Genomic DNA, 12,763 nt, shown 5'->3' with positions numbered 1-12,763 from the left:
CGCACAAAGGATTGCTTAGACCTCACCAAAAAGAACCTCCGAATCATAGGGGGAAATCTCACTGATCATTGTCGGCTGAACCTAGGGAAGCTAGGGATATCTACGGACACTGCCTGCAGGTTTTGTGAAAAGTGTGTGTGACAGACAGACATTGAACCGATTTAAATAAGGTTGTTTTGCAAACAAACCCTTAAAAATGTAAAAACCGTTACAATAGTTCACATCACGGTTAAACAGTTGGTGTGTATGGTTAACTACCAATTGTTCACAGTCATGGCTTCCACGGCATTTGTAGAAAGGACTTTTCCTACCTACCTATCGCCAGCTAAAATCTACTCTTCGGAACAGGCTTGGTAGTTGGTTTTTAAGGTTTTGTTTGCAAAATAAAGATTTAGGGGTAGGTCTCGACACATGTAAAAGGGGGGTGTAAACATTTTTTTTACCGAATATTGTCATGTGGAGTATCTAATGAAAGGTCGTACTTTTCGAAGCAGGTCTTAGTTTCGAGATTTGTTAAAAAGACCGGGAGTGAGAGGGGTGTAAAGTGATGATTTCTTCGACGGACCCATTCTCAGAAACTACCCAACCGAAAAATCTTAAAAATATCATGAAGCTGTCTCTATATGGTGCCCAGGCCTCAAAAAAATCTCCATATCGATATCTGTTCAAATTAAGTTAATAATAGTATATTAGCATATTTTTGGGGAAATTGAGTAAAACCTCCTTAAGTGTATCCCAGAGTTATAAAAGCTGGTACTAGTATAAAATATAATATGAAGCATATTATTCCCAAGATTATACTATTAGTCACAAAGTTACAGTAGCTCAAAGTAGACTTGACCGTGTAAATTTACTGCAACTGAATATCAATATCACACTTAAGGGAGTCAAACATGCGAAATGCATATACATAGCGGGGTCCCCATACATGCAAAAGGGAGGTGTAAATTTTTTTTTCATCAAATATAGTCATGTGGGGTATCAAATTAAAGGTCTCGGTTAGTACTTTTCGAAGCCGGTTTTAGTTTTGACATTTGCTAGAAAGGTGGGGAGTGCGGGGGGTTGAAAATGAAAATTTTTTTAACGAACCCATTCTCAGAAACTACCCAACTGAAAACTCTGAAGAAAATCAGGGGGCTGTTACTATATGGTCCCTAGGTTCCGAAATACCCTCCATACCGATACCTGTTCAAATAAAGTTAATAATAGTACATTACTATAATTTTTAGTAATTGACAGGAAAACCCCCCTTAAGTTCACCCTAGAATCACGAAATTTTGCAGCAATATACGCTACGGCATAGAGCATGATCCTGCCTGGTGAAAACCGCACTATTACTAACAAAGTTATGCTAGGCCAAAGCTGTCACTTCTCTGCAAATTCAAGACTATGAATGTCAATATCACTTGAAAGTGGATGTTTTCACATAATATATGCATATATTACGTGCTACATACTAATGGGACAAATGCACATTCAAATCTCCTTATAAAAGAAATACACAAAACCTTTCATACCTGAAGCATCTAGCTTCCGGTTTTCCGACTTGTTTGATATTCGCGGGCGTTCGGAAATTATAGTGTTACACAGACAATATGTCACATGTCAGATTTATGTCGATTGCCGTAATAAAGCCCGTATTTATCAGTCCGAATGACTTCGCTAATAGAATAAGAACTGAAGCCAAGGCTGTACATGGGTTTCTTCAAGAAACCTAAGGCTTTTGGACTAGGTTATTAACATTTTACGGCTAAAAATCGAATTAGACTTCTTAAATGCGTTTTTCTCGAAACTGCATATTAAAAATCTGCTGCCACCATAGCTCAAAATCTATCCAACGAAATTCTTTGAAATTTTTACGAATTATTCAGAACATATTTCTACGGTCCGCATTGCCATTGCGATTCATTCAGTAGTTTTTTTTTATTCATTAAAGAAGCTTTGAAAAATCACCGAAATTCAGAAAAAAAAGTTCAACAAGACACCAAAAATTTAGCTTCAATATTTTTTAATAATCCTAGTTTACGGACTGTAGTTAAGTCCGCACGTTAAAATGTATTTCAATAATGAATTATGCTATCGGGCTGGAAAAATTATTATGCATGCTCAAGATATCAATAAATATATGTCAAAAAATGCATATTTATATCTTCATCCAGTTCATCACAAAAAAATTCTAAAGAAAGCGAAAACAAAAATGGTCTTCACACGGGATGGCCCCCGTAAGTTGTTCGAAGCGTGTCTCTGAATCTTTGTTGTGGAAGAAAATTGTTAACCCTTGAAGAGAATGAGCAAATATTAAGTAGCATGAGTAGATCCAGGAAAATGTCATTTATCGAAATCGTCAGTTGAAGAAAGGAGACATGTAGGTTCTGTGGTGCTATAGACCTTCCAAAGAAAAAAAAAAACTTTACAGAAGGCCGAGCAACCAAGAATGGTCCTCCTCTTTTTGGATAGCATCTCGGGCCTTCCTCCTATAAGTGAGTTGCGAACGGAGACTATCATCCTTCCCTCAGAATTACAAAAATCAGAACTTTCAACCTTCGATATCTCGAAAATTGAGGAAGAAATCGAGAAATTGTATTATTTTTTTCTTAATTGGGTTCACTTTACCGAAATCCACTGGCACCACGTAAAGCGGAATTTCCCCTCGAATTCTTTCAAAAGCTGGAGGCCCATGACTACTATGAAGAGAATGTTTTCTTCCACCTGCTGGGGTGGATACCTAAACATATCTCAATCTAGATTACAGAATAAGTTGAATAAGGATCAGAAGCACACTGTAGTCAACTACTATAATTCGCTCATTCAAATGTTAGTCTCAGAAGGCCTTTGGAGCGAGAAAGTGGCTCACCTCCACGCTGCAATCTACCCTCGAAATCAGAGGCAAACATCTGATGTCGTAGCCAATTGCAACCATATGCGCTGCTATCGAAAAGTCAACCGCTACTGGCGAACATATTTCCGACCTGTAAATCAACCGAGAAAATTTCTGAGTTTTCTAGACTGTGAAATAGGCTACGGCGACGTGCTCGAGCAAGCGGATGAGCCATGCTCTCGCCTGTGCCAAGTCGACCCGTTCTCCTTTCTAAAAAGTCGCTAAAAATAATTCCATCCAAGCCCACGACCTGTCGCCTCGAAAGCAACCACCTCCTTCCTTATCAGTTGGCGCGGCGCTTGCTATTCCACTCCCCCGCGCAAATGTGTTTTTCGCCGGCTGCCAAGTGGCAACGCGAATTCGAACAATTCGCGGGTAGTGACGTAGCCAAGATAACCACTTTCCATTGAGGCCTCCAATTGGGGTCATAAAAACACCCGCGACGGCCTGCACGCATCCACTTGGAGCCGTGAGAAGTCTGTGGATGGAGCTGGATCGCCTCAAAGGGAAAATGCATCGAGGAAAGCTTCATGTGGAGTGATGACATGTTGCGCGGATGATGGAATCGGAGAGCTGACAGTTGCCCATCCACGGCTCATCCGTCCAACAACAAACCGGACGGCCTTGAGTGATGTCAACAATAAACAAAGCACGGCACGATGGCCCCCAACGGGCGCAGCAGAGGCAGAGGCGGGTGAATTACAGAACTTTGGAGTCTAACCACGAGATTTGGCCACGAAGCGCACAGCTCGTGCCGTCGCAGACTGGTCGGACGAGTGAAGATGTGCAACGAGGCTGCAATCGGCCAACAACTCGCCGACGAGCAGAAGCTCACTTTGCCTTCACGAGGTCGACCTACCGTCCATGCCGTGACCTGAATTCCATTCACCTCAGCTGAAAGTCGAGCGGCCTGTCGCCCTTCGTCGCTGGACGGCCCTCCTTTTGCGTTGAGGGTGATGGCACAAGGACCATGTGGCTGTGCACAGCGGGCGCCGGGGGCAATGGGAACCTTTAGATTTCCTTTCCTGAGTTGCTTTGTGGATTTTCATCTCAAGGTTGCGTCATGAAATCGCCACATCGTTCGCTCGCTGACGTCTCGCCGTCGCCGCGACCGTCCAGCCAAGACAAAACATACAAAACGAACACAGATGAGCGTCAACGCAAGCGCGCAGGCGCAGTGCCGACGTAGAAGCACAACAAAGTGATGAAAACAAATTCGGAAAGAAAGCAGACAGAGACCAGCCAAGCGTTCCGAGGGAAGACGAAGGACATGGCGTGAAAACAGTGACACTGCGTTTTCGAGGATGCCGTGCTGCGCGAGGAGGACCGCGGCGCGGGGCCTCCTGGACCAGCTGCATTTGCAGGCGGTGCATACTCACCGTGGAGTTGTTTTAGGTGTCGTCTCGCCAAGAACTCGCTGCCTGCACTTTCGCTGCACGGTGGCCCTCGATTTTCCTTTGCGACGCACGAACTCTCGACCTCAGCGTCTCTTCCGTTGCACCGAGAATTCAACACAATCGCGCTCCACCATACACCACACAAATTTGACTTTTCTTTTTACACTTCACGACGACGGCCTCGTCTGACGTTTTCGTCTTTTTCTCTCCGCTTTCGTCGTTGATTTTCACATCACTTTTCTAAACACTCTCGCCTGGATAGTTCGATTTCTGGGTGCACAACACTAGAAGCGGTCGTAGAAAACACTCCTCATGTGTTTCGCGACCCGAGAAGGCAGTTTTTCGTCGACTTTTCCTCACAATCGAGTGGAAATCGCGTCGCCGCGGACGTATTGGAAGCAGCACACGTACAATAGAAAACCACTTCGTGGATGGTCGCAGGCTGTGTGGATGCTTCGGCCGCTGCCAGGCCGCACAACCTGACGGAAGTGGAGTTAGTGGAAATCAATTGTTATTCTTTGCTTCGATGGGGGTGCCACCTGTGTGTGAAACCCGCATATGCTGATAAGAGTATGCCTACTTACCTACCACATCGTAACGAACTCGAAACACAGCATTCCTAGCGACATTGCCCATTCTTTAATTCGAAATCCCACATCTTTGAGCGTTCCAAAAGTATTCCGATGACACGTCAAATACTTCCCCATGTTTTGACGTTTCAGCGGTCGAGTCGGGGGAGCTTAAACAGGCGCCTAACCGTCGTGTGGATTGCAAATACTCCGCTTAATCCAAGGTAAATTAAAAGTGGCCGGATTTTGCATGCTTGCGATTCGACTTTGTTATAGGATTGTGTGGAAACCGAAAACGGCGAGTTGGGCAATAGTTGGAGTGGTGCGGAAGGATGGATTCACGAGCTGGTGATTATGATCTGTTTCGGGATAGCTGGCTCCGGTTTTTAGGTAAGAAGTAGAACTTTCGCGAGACAATTGGTGCGAATGTCCAGTGAAGTGGGAGTTTGACTGTAAATAAACATTTACAAGTGGTTGAAGATTGCGTAACGTCATCGTCGCTGATTGGTACGGCAAATGTCACGTTCGGGGCATTTTCCGGATAGGGGGAAATTCGACTTTAGCGTGAGCGCGCACCACTTGAGTTTCGTACGAAAATAATTAAGTGAACGGGGGATCCCCTCATCTGTTACAAAGTGCCGCGTTTACCGCATGTGGCTGATATCCCAAATATACTTTTTTTGAATGTCTGACCCACATGTTTGCTGAACCTCAGCAAACCAGCGCAAATTCAAAAGTATGCCTAGGGTGGCTTGGTTTATGTGGGCTTGGAAGCGCTTGCCGTCGACCCAATCGATGTCGGTTTTTCGGCCAAATCAAAGGGAATTTGCTTGAATGCCTAGAAAACACGAACGCATGGACATGCAAACCTGTGGATGACAATGTCGTTAAATGTTTGTGTAGGTGTGGAGCATGAATAAAAAAAACATAGCGACACAAAGCATTAAATTCGTGGGTGTTCTCCGCGTGAAATCATTAAGATACCTCAAGTCAGATGCTGGATGTCAAATTCTTTGCATTATAAGGCGGTGATAGATAGCGGATAGATGAAGTAACTAAATTTTGCTGCGTAATTCGATAAGAAATTATTTTTCGTTTGAGTATGGAAATAAAATTCATTTACGCACAAATTACCCCACGTTGGGCGTCAACTATGTTGAGATGAGCGTTCAGCGTTGCATCACCTTGCGTCCAACATGGCCACCACGGCTGTCAACCAAACTCCCCTAACAGTCGTGAACGTCGACTGCCCGAGATAGTATATGGAACTGAACGGCATGCGTTGGAGTTAACCCGAATGCCAGCAGTTCGGCAAAATGAGGGCGGGGTTTTTGGTTCTCAGATATTATCTCCCTGTCAGTATACACAGATTTTATCATGTTCGCTCTCTAGGAGTTAGAATCTCAATTAAATAATAATAATAATAAGTGATTCCAGACTTGTCCAGAATGCAACATACGCGAGGAACCAGCGGAGCTTTTTCAGATCTCTCAACGAATCCTAACAGAGCGTCCAAACAGTACAGTTTTCGGTGAGGGAAGCGAAAGAGTATTGGGGTGGAGTTGGGGGTTACCCGCCCGACATGCTGAGTGGATCATTGCCGAAGGCACTCGTCGTGCCAATACGTCTGGCATGAATTTTGCGGATGTTACCGAAGAGGAAGTCCGACGAGCCATAAGCAGGTCGAAGAACTGGAGGGACCCAGGTCTGGATCGGGTGCAGAATTTCTGGTATAAGAAATTTACCAGCGTACACAGTCGGTTGACACAGTATAAATAACGTCATCAGTCGGCCGGAGGAATTTCCATCCTTCCTGCGGGAATTATTCCTTATTCCTAAGAAGGACAGGGTGCAGGACCCCGCAGACACAAGACCGATTATTTGCTTACCAGCCCTCTACAAATTCATAACGTCCATTATTAGTGGAAGGGTCAATGCGCACCTCAAGACCAACAATATTCTGTTCGAGGAGCAGAAGGGCTGCCAAGTTGGATCAAGGAGTTGCAAAGAGCAACTCATTATCGACTCAGTAGTTGTAGGACAAGCAACTATAGGCTAAAGAAACCTCTTTAGTTGCTATATCGATTATGCCAAGGCTTTTGATAGCATTCCGCATACCTGGCTAATCGATATCTTACATCTGTATCGCATTGATCCGAAACTAATAAAGTTTTTGGCGGCAGGCATGGAAGGGTGGCATACCACCTTATAAGTGCGTACATCTGAGGGTGCTAATACCTCAGAGCCCATCCGTATACGGAGAGGCATCTTCCAGGGAGATTGATTGAGTCCCCTTTGGTTTTGTATGGCACTGAACCCCCTTTCGTGGCTAGAGAATGAAGCTAGAGGGCATGGTTTTGCAATAAAGTATGGCCTGCGTGCTAAGTGCGAACTGACACACTTGATGTACTTAGATAACATCAATCTGCATGCTGGTACTGACGAACATCTTAGAAGTCTGTTGCGAATAATATACATGTTCAGCCGTGATATTCGGATGGAATTTGGATTAGACAAGTGTCGAACCCAAGCCGTCCGCGAAGGACATCACGAGCTGCATGCCGGTCGTAGCATTGGTGAATTCCACATCGAAGCTATGACCGAGACAGACTTCTACAAGTATCTCGGAATTCTGCAAGGAACCCATGCTCGAGTTGGTGATCTGAAGGATGCTCTGCTGTCTGAATTCCCGCGACGTGTATAGGTGGTGCTGAAACAGCATCTCTCAGGGAAGAATAAAATAAGCTCGTTGAAGTATTCGCTATGCCTTCACTGGCTTATGCATTCGGAATATTGCCGTGGACGGAGACCGCTTTGGAAAACGTCCAGCGGCGGATATGGACAACTATGTCCAAATTCCGAATGCATCATCCAAAGTCTGCCGTGGAGCGGATGAACCTACCTCGTGACATCGGAGGTAGGGGCGTGGTTGACGTGGCGGCACAACATCCTCGCCAAGTCGACTCGCTGCGCGCTTATTTTTACAGCAAAGAGCAGCCGATTCACTTGCATGCGGCTGTCTGTAAGGCAGACTGTGGACTGATTCCATTTAACTTGAAGAATCGATCTTTCCATTCCTTTCAATGAATGGACGTCGAAGGCAATGCACGGTGAATTGTCTTTAGCAGCCATTTGTTGATTTGCATTTGTCGAACAGATGGCTGAGTGCTGGGATGATGATGAGACGGAGGGGTTCATGTGTGTCATTCAGGACGGCGTGGTCGCTACCCGAGCTTATAAAAAGCTCATCATGAAACAACGGGTGGAGAACGACTAGTGCAGAATGTGTGGTTCGGCGTTAGAGACGTTGGACCATCTCATTTCTGGCTGTACTGTTATGGTACTGGACCAATACATCACCAGGCATAATGCTGTATGTAAGGGAACATGTCCGGTTTACCGATATGAGCCGCAAGCAGTACTCGATAGTTCCGCTTATAGTATGTATTGGGACCGGCAAGTTCTGACTGTTCGCCATACTCTACATAACAAGCCTGACGTACTGTTAGTTGACAAGACGGGTCGCTCCGCGTATATAATTGATGTTGCTATCTCCCATAACAGCAACATCGAACGAAAATACGTGGAGAAGAAGGTGAACTATGAGCTACTGGCTCGGGAAATCAAAGAAATTCGGCGTCTCGAGGGGGTGGTTGTAGTTCCCATAATATTGTCAGCTACAGGTATTGTACCTAAATCTCTCACGGCTTCCCTTGATGTCCTGGGACTTTCGCATAGTCTGGTTCAAACCATGCAGAAGTACACCATTCTGCATACGTGCTCGATGTTGCGGGGTGTTCTCGACGGATTTTCCCATTAATCTACCACCGACCACCACCACCAGTGCCCCTTTAGTTTTTAAGTAGGTAGGATCGTCCGAGTCTAAATTCTTGGCACTTAGTGCTAGTATTAGGTATAATCCGGCATCTGCCGAGATTGTGATAACTCGGAAATAGTAATCGTTTGCGCAACAATCCATATTGGATCAGGGCCTTGAAGTGTATTAGAGCACTTCATTCAAGACCGTAACGGTACACTACAGGTTTTCAGTGCCCCATAGGATGTGACCAATGATCAATGTGGTCAGCATTGCGCTGGCTCGAGATTATTACCCTGATTTGACTCAGGTACTAATTCATAGCTGCGTCGACTAGTATCCGACGTCAAATCACGATACAAATCTCACTGCCAGCAGTGAGATTCGAACCGCGACCTTCCGTACGACAGCCTTGTGCTCTAACCACGCAGCTATCCGGAACCTCACATCAATTAACTAATATGAAATAGAAACCCCCAACTGATATGCATAATGATGATTCTCTCCTTTTCATAGAAACTTCAAAGTGCAAAAAATACTCACAGCAATAAAGCAATATCAACCTTTTACCCTTCACCTTTATTCGTCGGGCTCCGCGAGCACTGCGCCCTGTGATCTTGTTTGTTTTCTTTTGCGGAGCGTTCGCTTGCAATCTCTGATAACTGTCGGCTATTCGAAACAAAGTTTTTTTCGTCAGATTGTTCACCAAGTAATTGATCGGCATTGAAGTTACATTTTGAGACTTTTGGTTCATAATTGTACCACCAAATGGTTGCGTCCCACGGGGGTGGCTGCAAGCAGCAGTCCTGGTCGTTTCTGGCGAAAGGTGAGGGCGACTTGACAGAATGCGAATCGCACGAGCCCCATACTGGGGATGGCAACGGCATGTCTGGCGGTTGTCGCTAAAAGGGCCCATCCGCGTAGTTTCTACACCTTTAGCTTCGCCTTCCTACGCGACTGAAAACACTAGTAATCAATCCGATCTCGGCTCATGGAAGCAGAACCGCCGCTTGTAATCCAAATGCTTTTTCGTCTCCCGTTGACGTCGTGACTCCGTGACCACTGACTTCTCGTCGATTTTCCCGTCACCACACAATTCAACCCGTTCTGCCTTCGAAATCGAACAGAAATCAAAAGGCTTCGCTGTTACGACGCCCAAGAAAATGTCTTTAGGCGGTTTTTGCGGGAAAGCGCTGCGAAATTTTTGTAACATAAGTCAACTGGAATTTTTCACTCTGCTCTGACGTCCAAACAAAAATATCCAACAATAACCGTTCCTCCTTTCTTTTTTCCTCCTTCTCTCTTTCTCCCAAGAAACCAGTCCCCCCAAGTCACGCAGCGCGGCTAAGTAAGGGAGCCACAACGATAAATTTCTCTTCCATGGCTGAAGCCTGAAAATTCAAATTTGAATTTTAAATTGGAATATGCAAACCTCGAAAGCGGTCAGAAAAATTATATCGATGTAACACTAGCCTGGCAACTCCCCTTTCTATCTCCCTCTTTTTCGCCTTAAAAATGCTTTGAGTGTAATAGGTCACTCGGTTCCACGTATCCTTGCTTTGCAGTATGGCCTCAATTATGGTGGCCGGAAGTGCAAGACATCCTTCTATCGAAATGAGATGGCGATGGCGCCCCCACCTTCGGTAGAAGAAAAATATGTGGCGAGCATCATCCATCACATCACTTGTAATAAATGCAGTCGGAAGACTGCGATTTCCCGATCGTGCACAGGTAAGATTGAAAATAGCAGCTGGGTTAGGTAATAGTCAACCTTACCCTAATTTCGGTTGAACCACGGCTGCACATCTTTTATGATATGCGCGCCCCATCTACCCCTTGATTCTTGTTCCTAAGATTGCTGTCACGGGCAGAGAGTACGGATTCTTTCTTCACAAGCGATGGCTTCCTTATTTCCCTCGCCTTTTCGAGGGTATGTAAGCACCCTCTCGATAGCATGGAGAGTGATCGGATTAACTCCCGCTTACTGAGGGAGTTAGCCCACACTTCGGAACCGTAAAGCAGGACGGACTGAACCGTGCTCATCAGCGCGCGTCGCCTGCTAGGTAAAGGACCTCCGATGTTGGACATCAGCCGGCAAATCGCAAACATCCTAGCCGGAGCCTTGTCTGCGGTTTTGCGAATCTGCTCGAAGAAGCTCATCTTCGTGCCTATCATGATGCCGAGGTATTTCACCGCCGGCTTCGACAAGACCATGGTTTCACCAACTTAAATAGGGATGACTGTGGGAACCCTCTCGTTGTTCAGGACAACGACTGCGGTTTTCTCCAGAACTAGGAATCTCTCCATGTTCAGTCATCCATCTGCTTACTTGCCGCATTACCATTCCCAGAGTGCGTTGAGCTGCTCAATCGTGCGTGCCTCAACACCATCCGCGTATCTGACCAAATGCAATTCATTAGGTATCTCGAGCCGTAGAAGACTATCCAATAAAAGACTATCCAATAAAAGTCCGGACCAAGGATATATCACTGATGTTACCTTCTCCGATGTTACCTTCATTCTGCGTTGTCGTTTCCGGGTCTTGTAGAGTAGGGCACGGTCTTTAAACAGTCGCTCAACATCCGCAATAGGTAGCGTGGAGTATGGAAATGATTTTCTAGTGCCTCAAGTAGTTTTATCACTTGGTCCACCGCCTCAATTGCATCAGTTGTGGATCGCCCCATCTAAAACCGTATTTTGTTGGTAACTAATCTGCCGCAGCACGTATTGCGTCAGTCAGTCGTGGTTTGATGAGCTTTTCAAGCAGTTTCCCTGCTATGGAAACATACTGTGCGCATGATACGCTGATGGTGCCTTGGGGTTATCTTTGCCTTTGTTTATCAGCACAAGTCTCGCTACCTTCTAGTCTGAGGAAAAAACACTCGCTGTCAAACACGCGTTAAATGCGCCGAGTAGCAAATTCGGCTTGTATTTACGTACGAGCTGCAACACTTCGCGGGGATGTCATCCGATCCTAGTGCTTTTTTGTCCGTCATGGAAAGGAGCACCTCCTCTAGTTTCTTTGAAGTGAATAGTGGGCGTTTTTCAGTACTCACTCCTTCATCGACAGCGTCAGTTCGGTTGGGGTGGACAGGAAAAAGGGCTTGCACGATTTCTTCCATCTCCACTGCTTTCAACAAGCTGCGGTGATACGACTCATTGTTGAATGAACTAGCGATTCAGTTGCAGCTCTTTTGTCTGTGCCTGGGCCTTGTCGGTGATTTACCCCTCTTGAGAGAATCTCGACAAATTTCGCAATGTCGATTTTCCCGATATTTCACTCGGTAGGTGTGTGCTGAACATCAGAACATTGGGAGACCCATTTGTCGCTTTGAAGGAAATGCACTAATGATCACTGGCCGTGAAAATTGCCAGCATCTCATTGTTGTTTCGCTGACACTAAGGACTCCGTAGCAAAAGTTACGACGGAAATATTGCCCTCGCAACCAAGGCGTTGGAAGGTCGGAGTGCTATCGGTATTTAGGACAATAAGTCCGGTCCTGGTGGCTACCTCCAAAATTTGCGTGCCTCAAGAATCTGGTTGAGGCATGTCCCATTCGAGGGCTGTGGCTTCTCCCTTTCGTGTTTCTAATCTCGTCCTCCAAGGCGGCCAGCCTACTCCGAAAAGCTTGCATAGATTCATTCGGTCTGAGGTAAACGCTGAAAAAAGTCACTTTCGCACTGTCTCCTCGACCATGGCTACACTGAGAGAATTCAGTATCCCGACGAAATTAATAAGGCTGATTAGGCTGACCCTGACCGCGAAGCCAGATAAAAGCAGCAGGATCATTCTCGAAACCATTCGACATCAACATCATGGGCCCTCTTTAACCTGGCTCTGGAGAAATTTATCCGTGATACAGAGATAAATGCGAGAGGCACGATCCTCTTTAAGTCCACCCAACTACTGGCCTATGTTGACGATATCGACATCATGGGAAGAACGACCCGAGACGTACAAACTGCCTTCATTCAAATCGAGCCGGCGGCACGACATCTTGGGCTGCACATCAATGAAGGCAAGACAAAATATATGGTGGCAACGTCAGCACTAAAACTAACCAACCAACAACATCAAACTTCACTGGTCAAACGGGAAGGA

At 45.7% G+C, this 12,763-nt stretch overlaps 2 protein-coding genes across 4 annotated transcripts in view; one reads left to right on the top strand and one right to left on the bottom strand.

The window, feature by feature from the left end:
- Positions 1 to 4,701, bottom strand: part of LOC119656125 (myotubularin-related protein 4) — a 62,049-nt gene extending 57,348 nt beyond the window's left edge. The window contains exon 1 of the mRNA XM_038062452.1: positions 4,258 to 4,701. The gene's annotated coding sequence lies outside the window, so the exon portion shown is untranslated. The remainder of the gene's footprint in view (positions 1 to 4,257) is intronic.
- Positions 4,702 to 4,787: 86 nt separating this feature from the next.
- The window catches only part of LOC119656126 (mitochondrial fission process protein 1-like), a 41,705-nt gene continuing 33,729 nt past the window's right edge, over positions 4,788 to 12,763 (top strand). For 2 of the 3 annotated variants that reach the window (XM_038062459.1, XM_038062456.1), the window contains exons 1-2: positions 4,788 to 5,068; positions 5,121 to 5,234. In XM_038062459.1, coding sequence (XP_037918387.1) covers positions 5,177 to 5,234 — 58 coding nt within the window. In that variant the 5' untranslated portion in view covers positions 4,788 to 5,068; positions 5,121 to 5,176. Of the gene's footprint in view, positions 5,235 to 12,763 lie in introns of all 3 variants that reach the window. The other variant, XM_038062455.1, reaches the window with a different exon arrangement.

Source organism: Hermetia illucens, chromosome 4 (assembly GCF_905115235.1).
Source record: "Hermetia illucens chromosome 4, iHerIll2.2.curated.20191125, whole genome shotgun sequence".
NCBI classification, from domain to species: Eukaryota; Metazoa; Arthropoda; class Insecta; order Diptera; family Stratiomyidae; genus Hermetia; species Hermetia illucens.
This window is presented reverse-complemented; position numbering and strand designations above follow the sequence as displayed.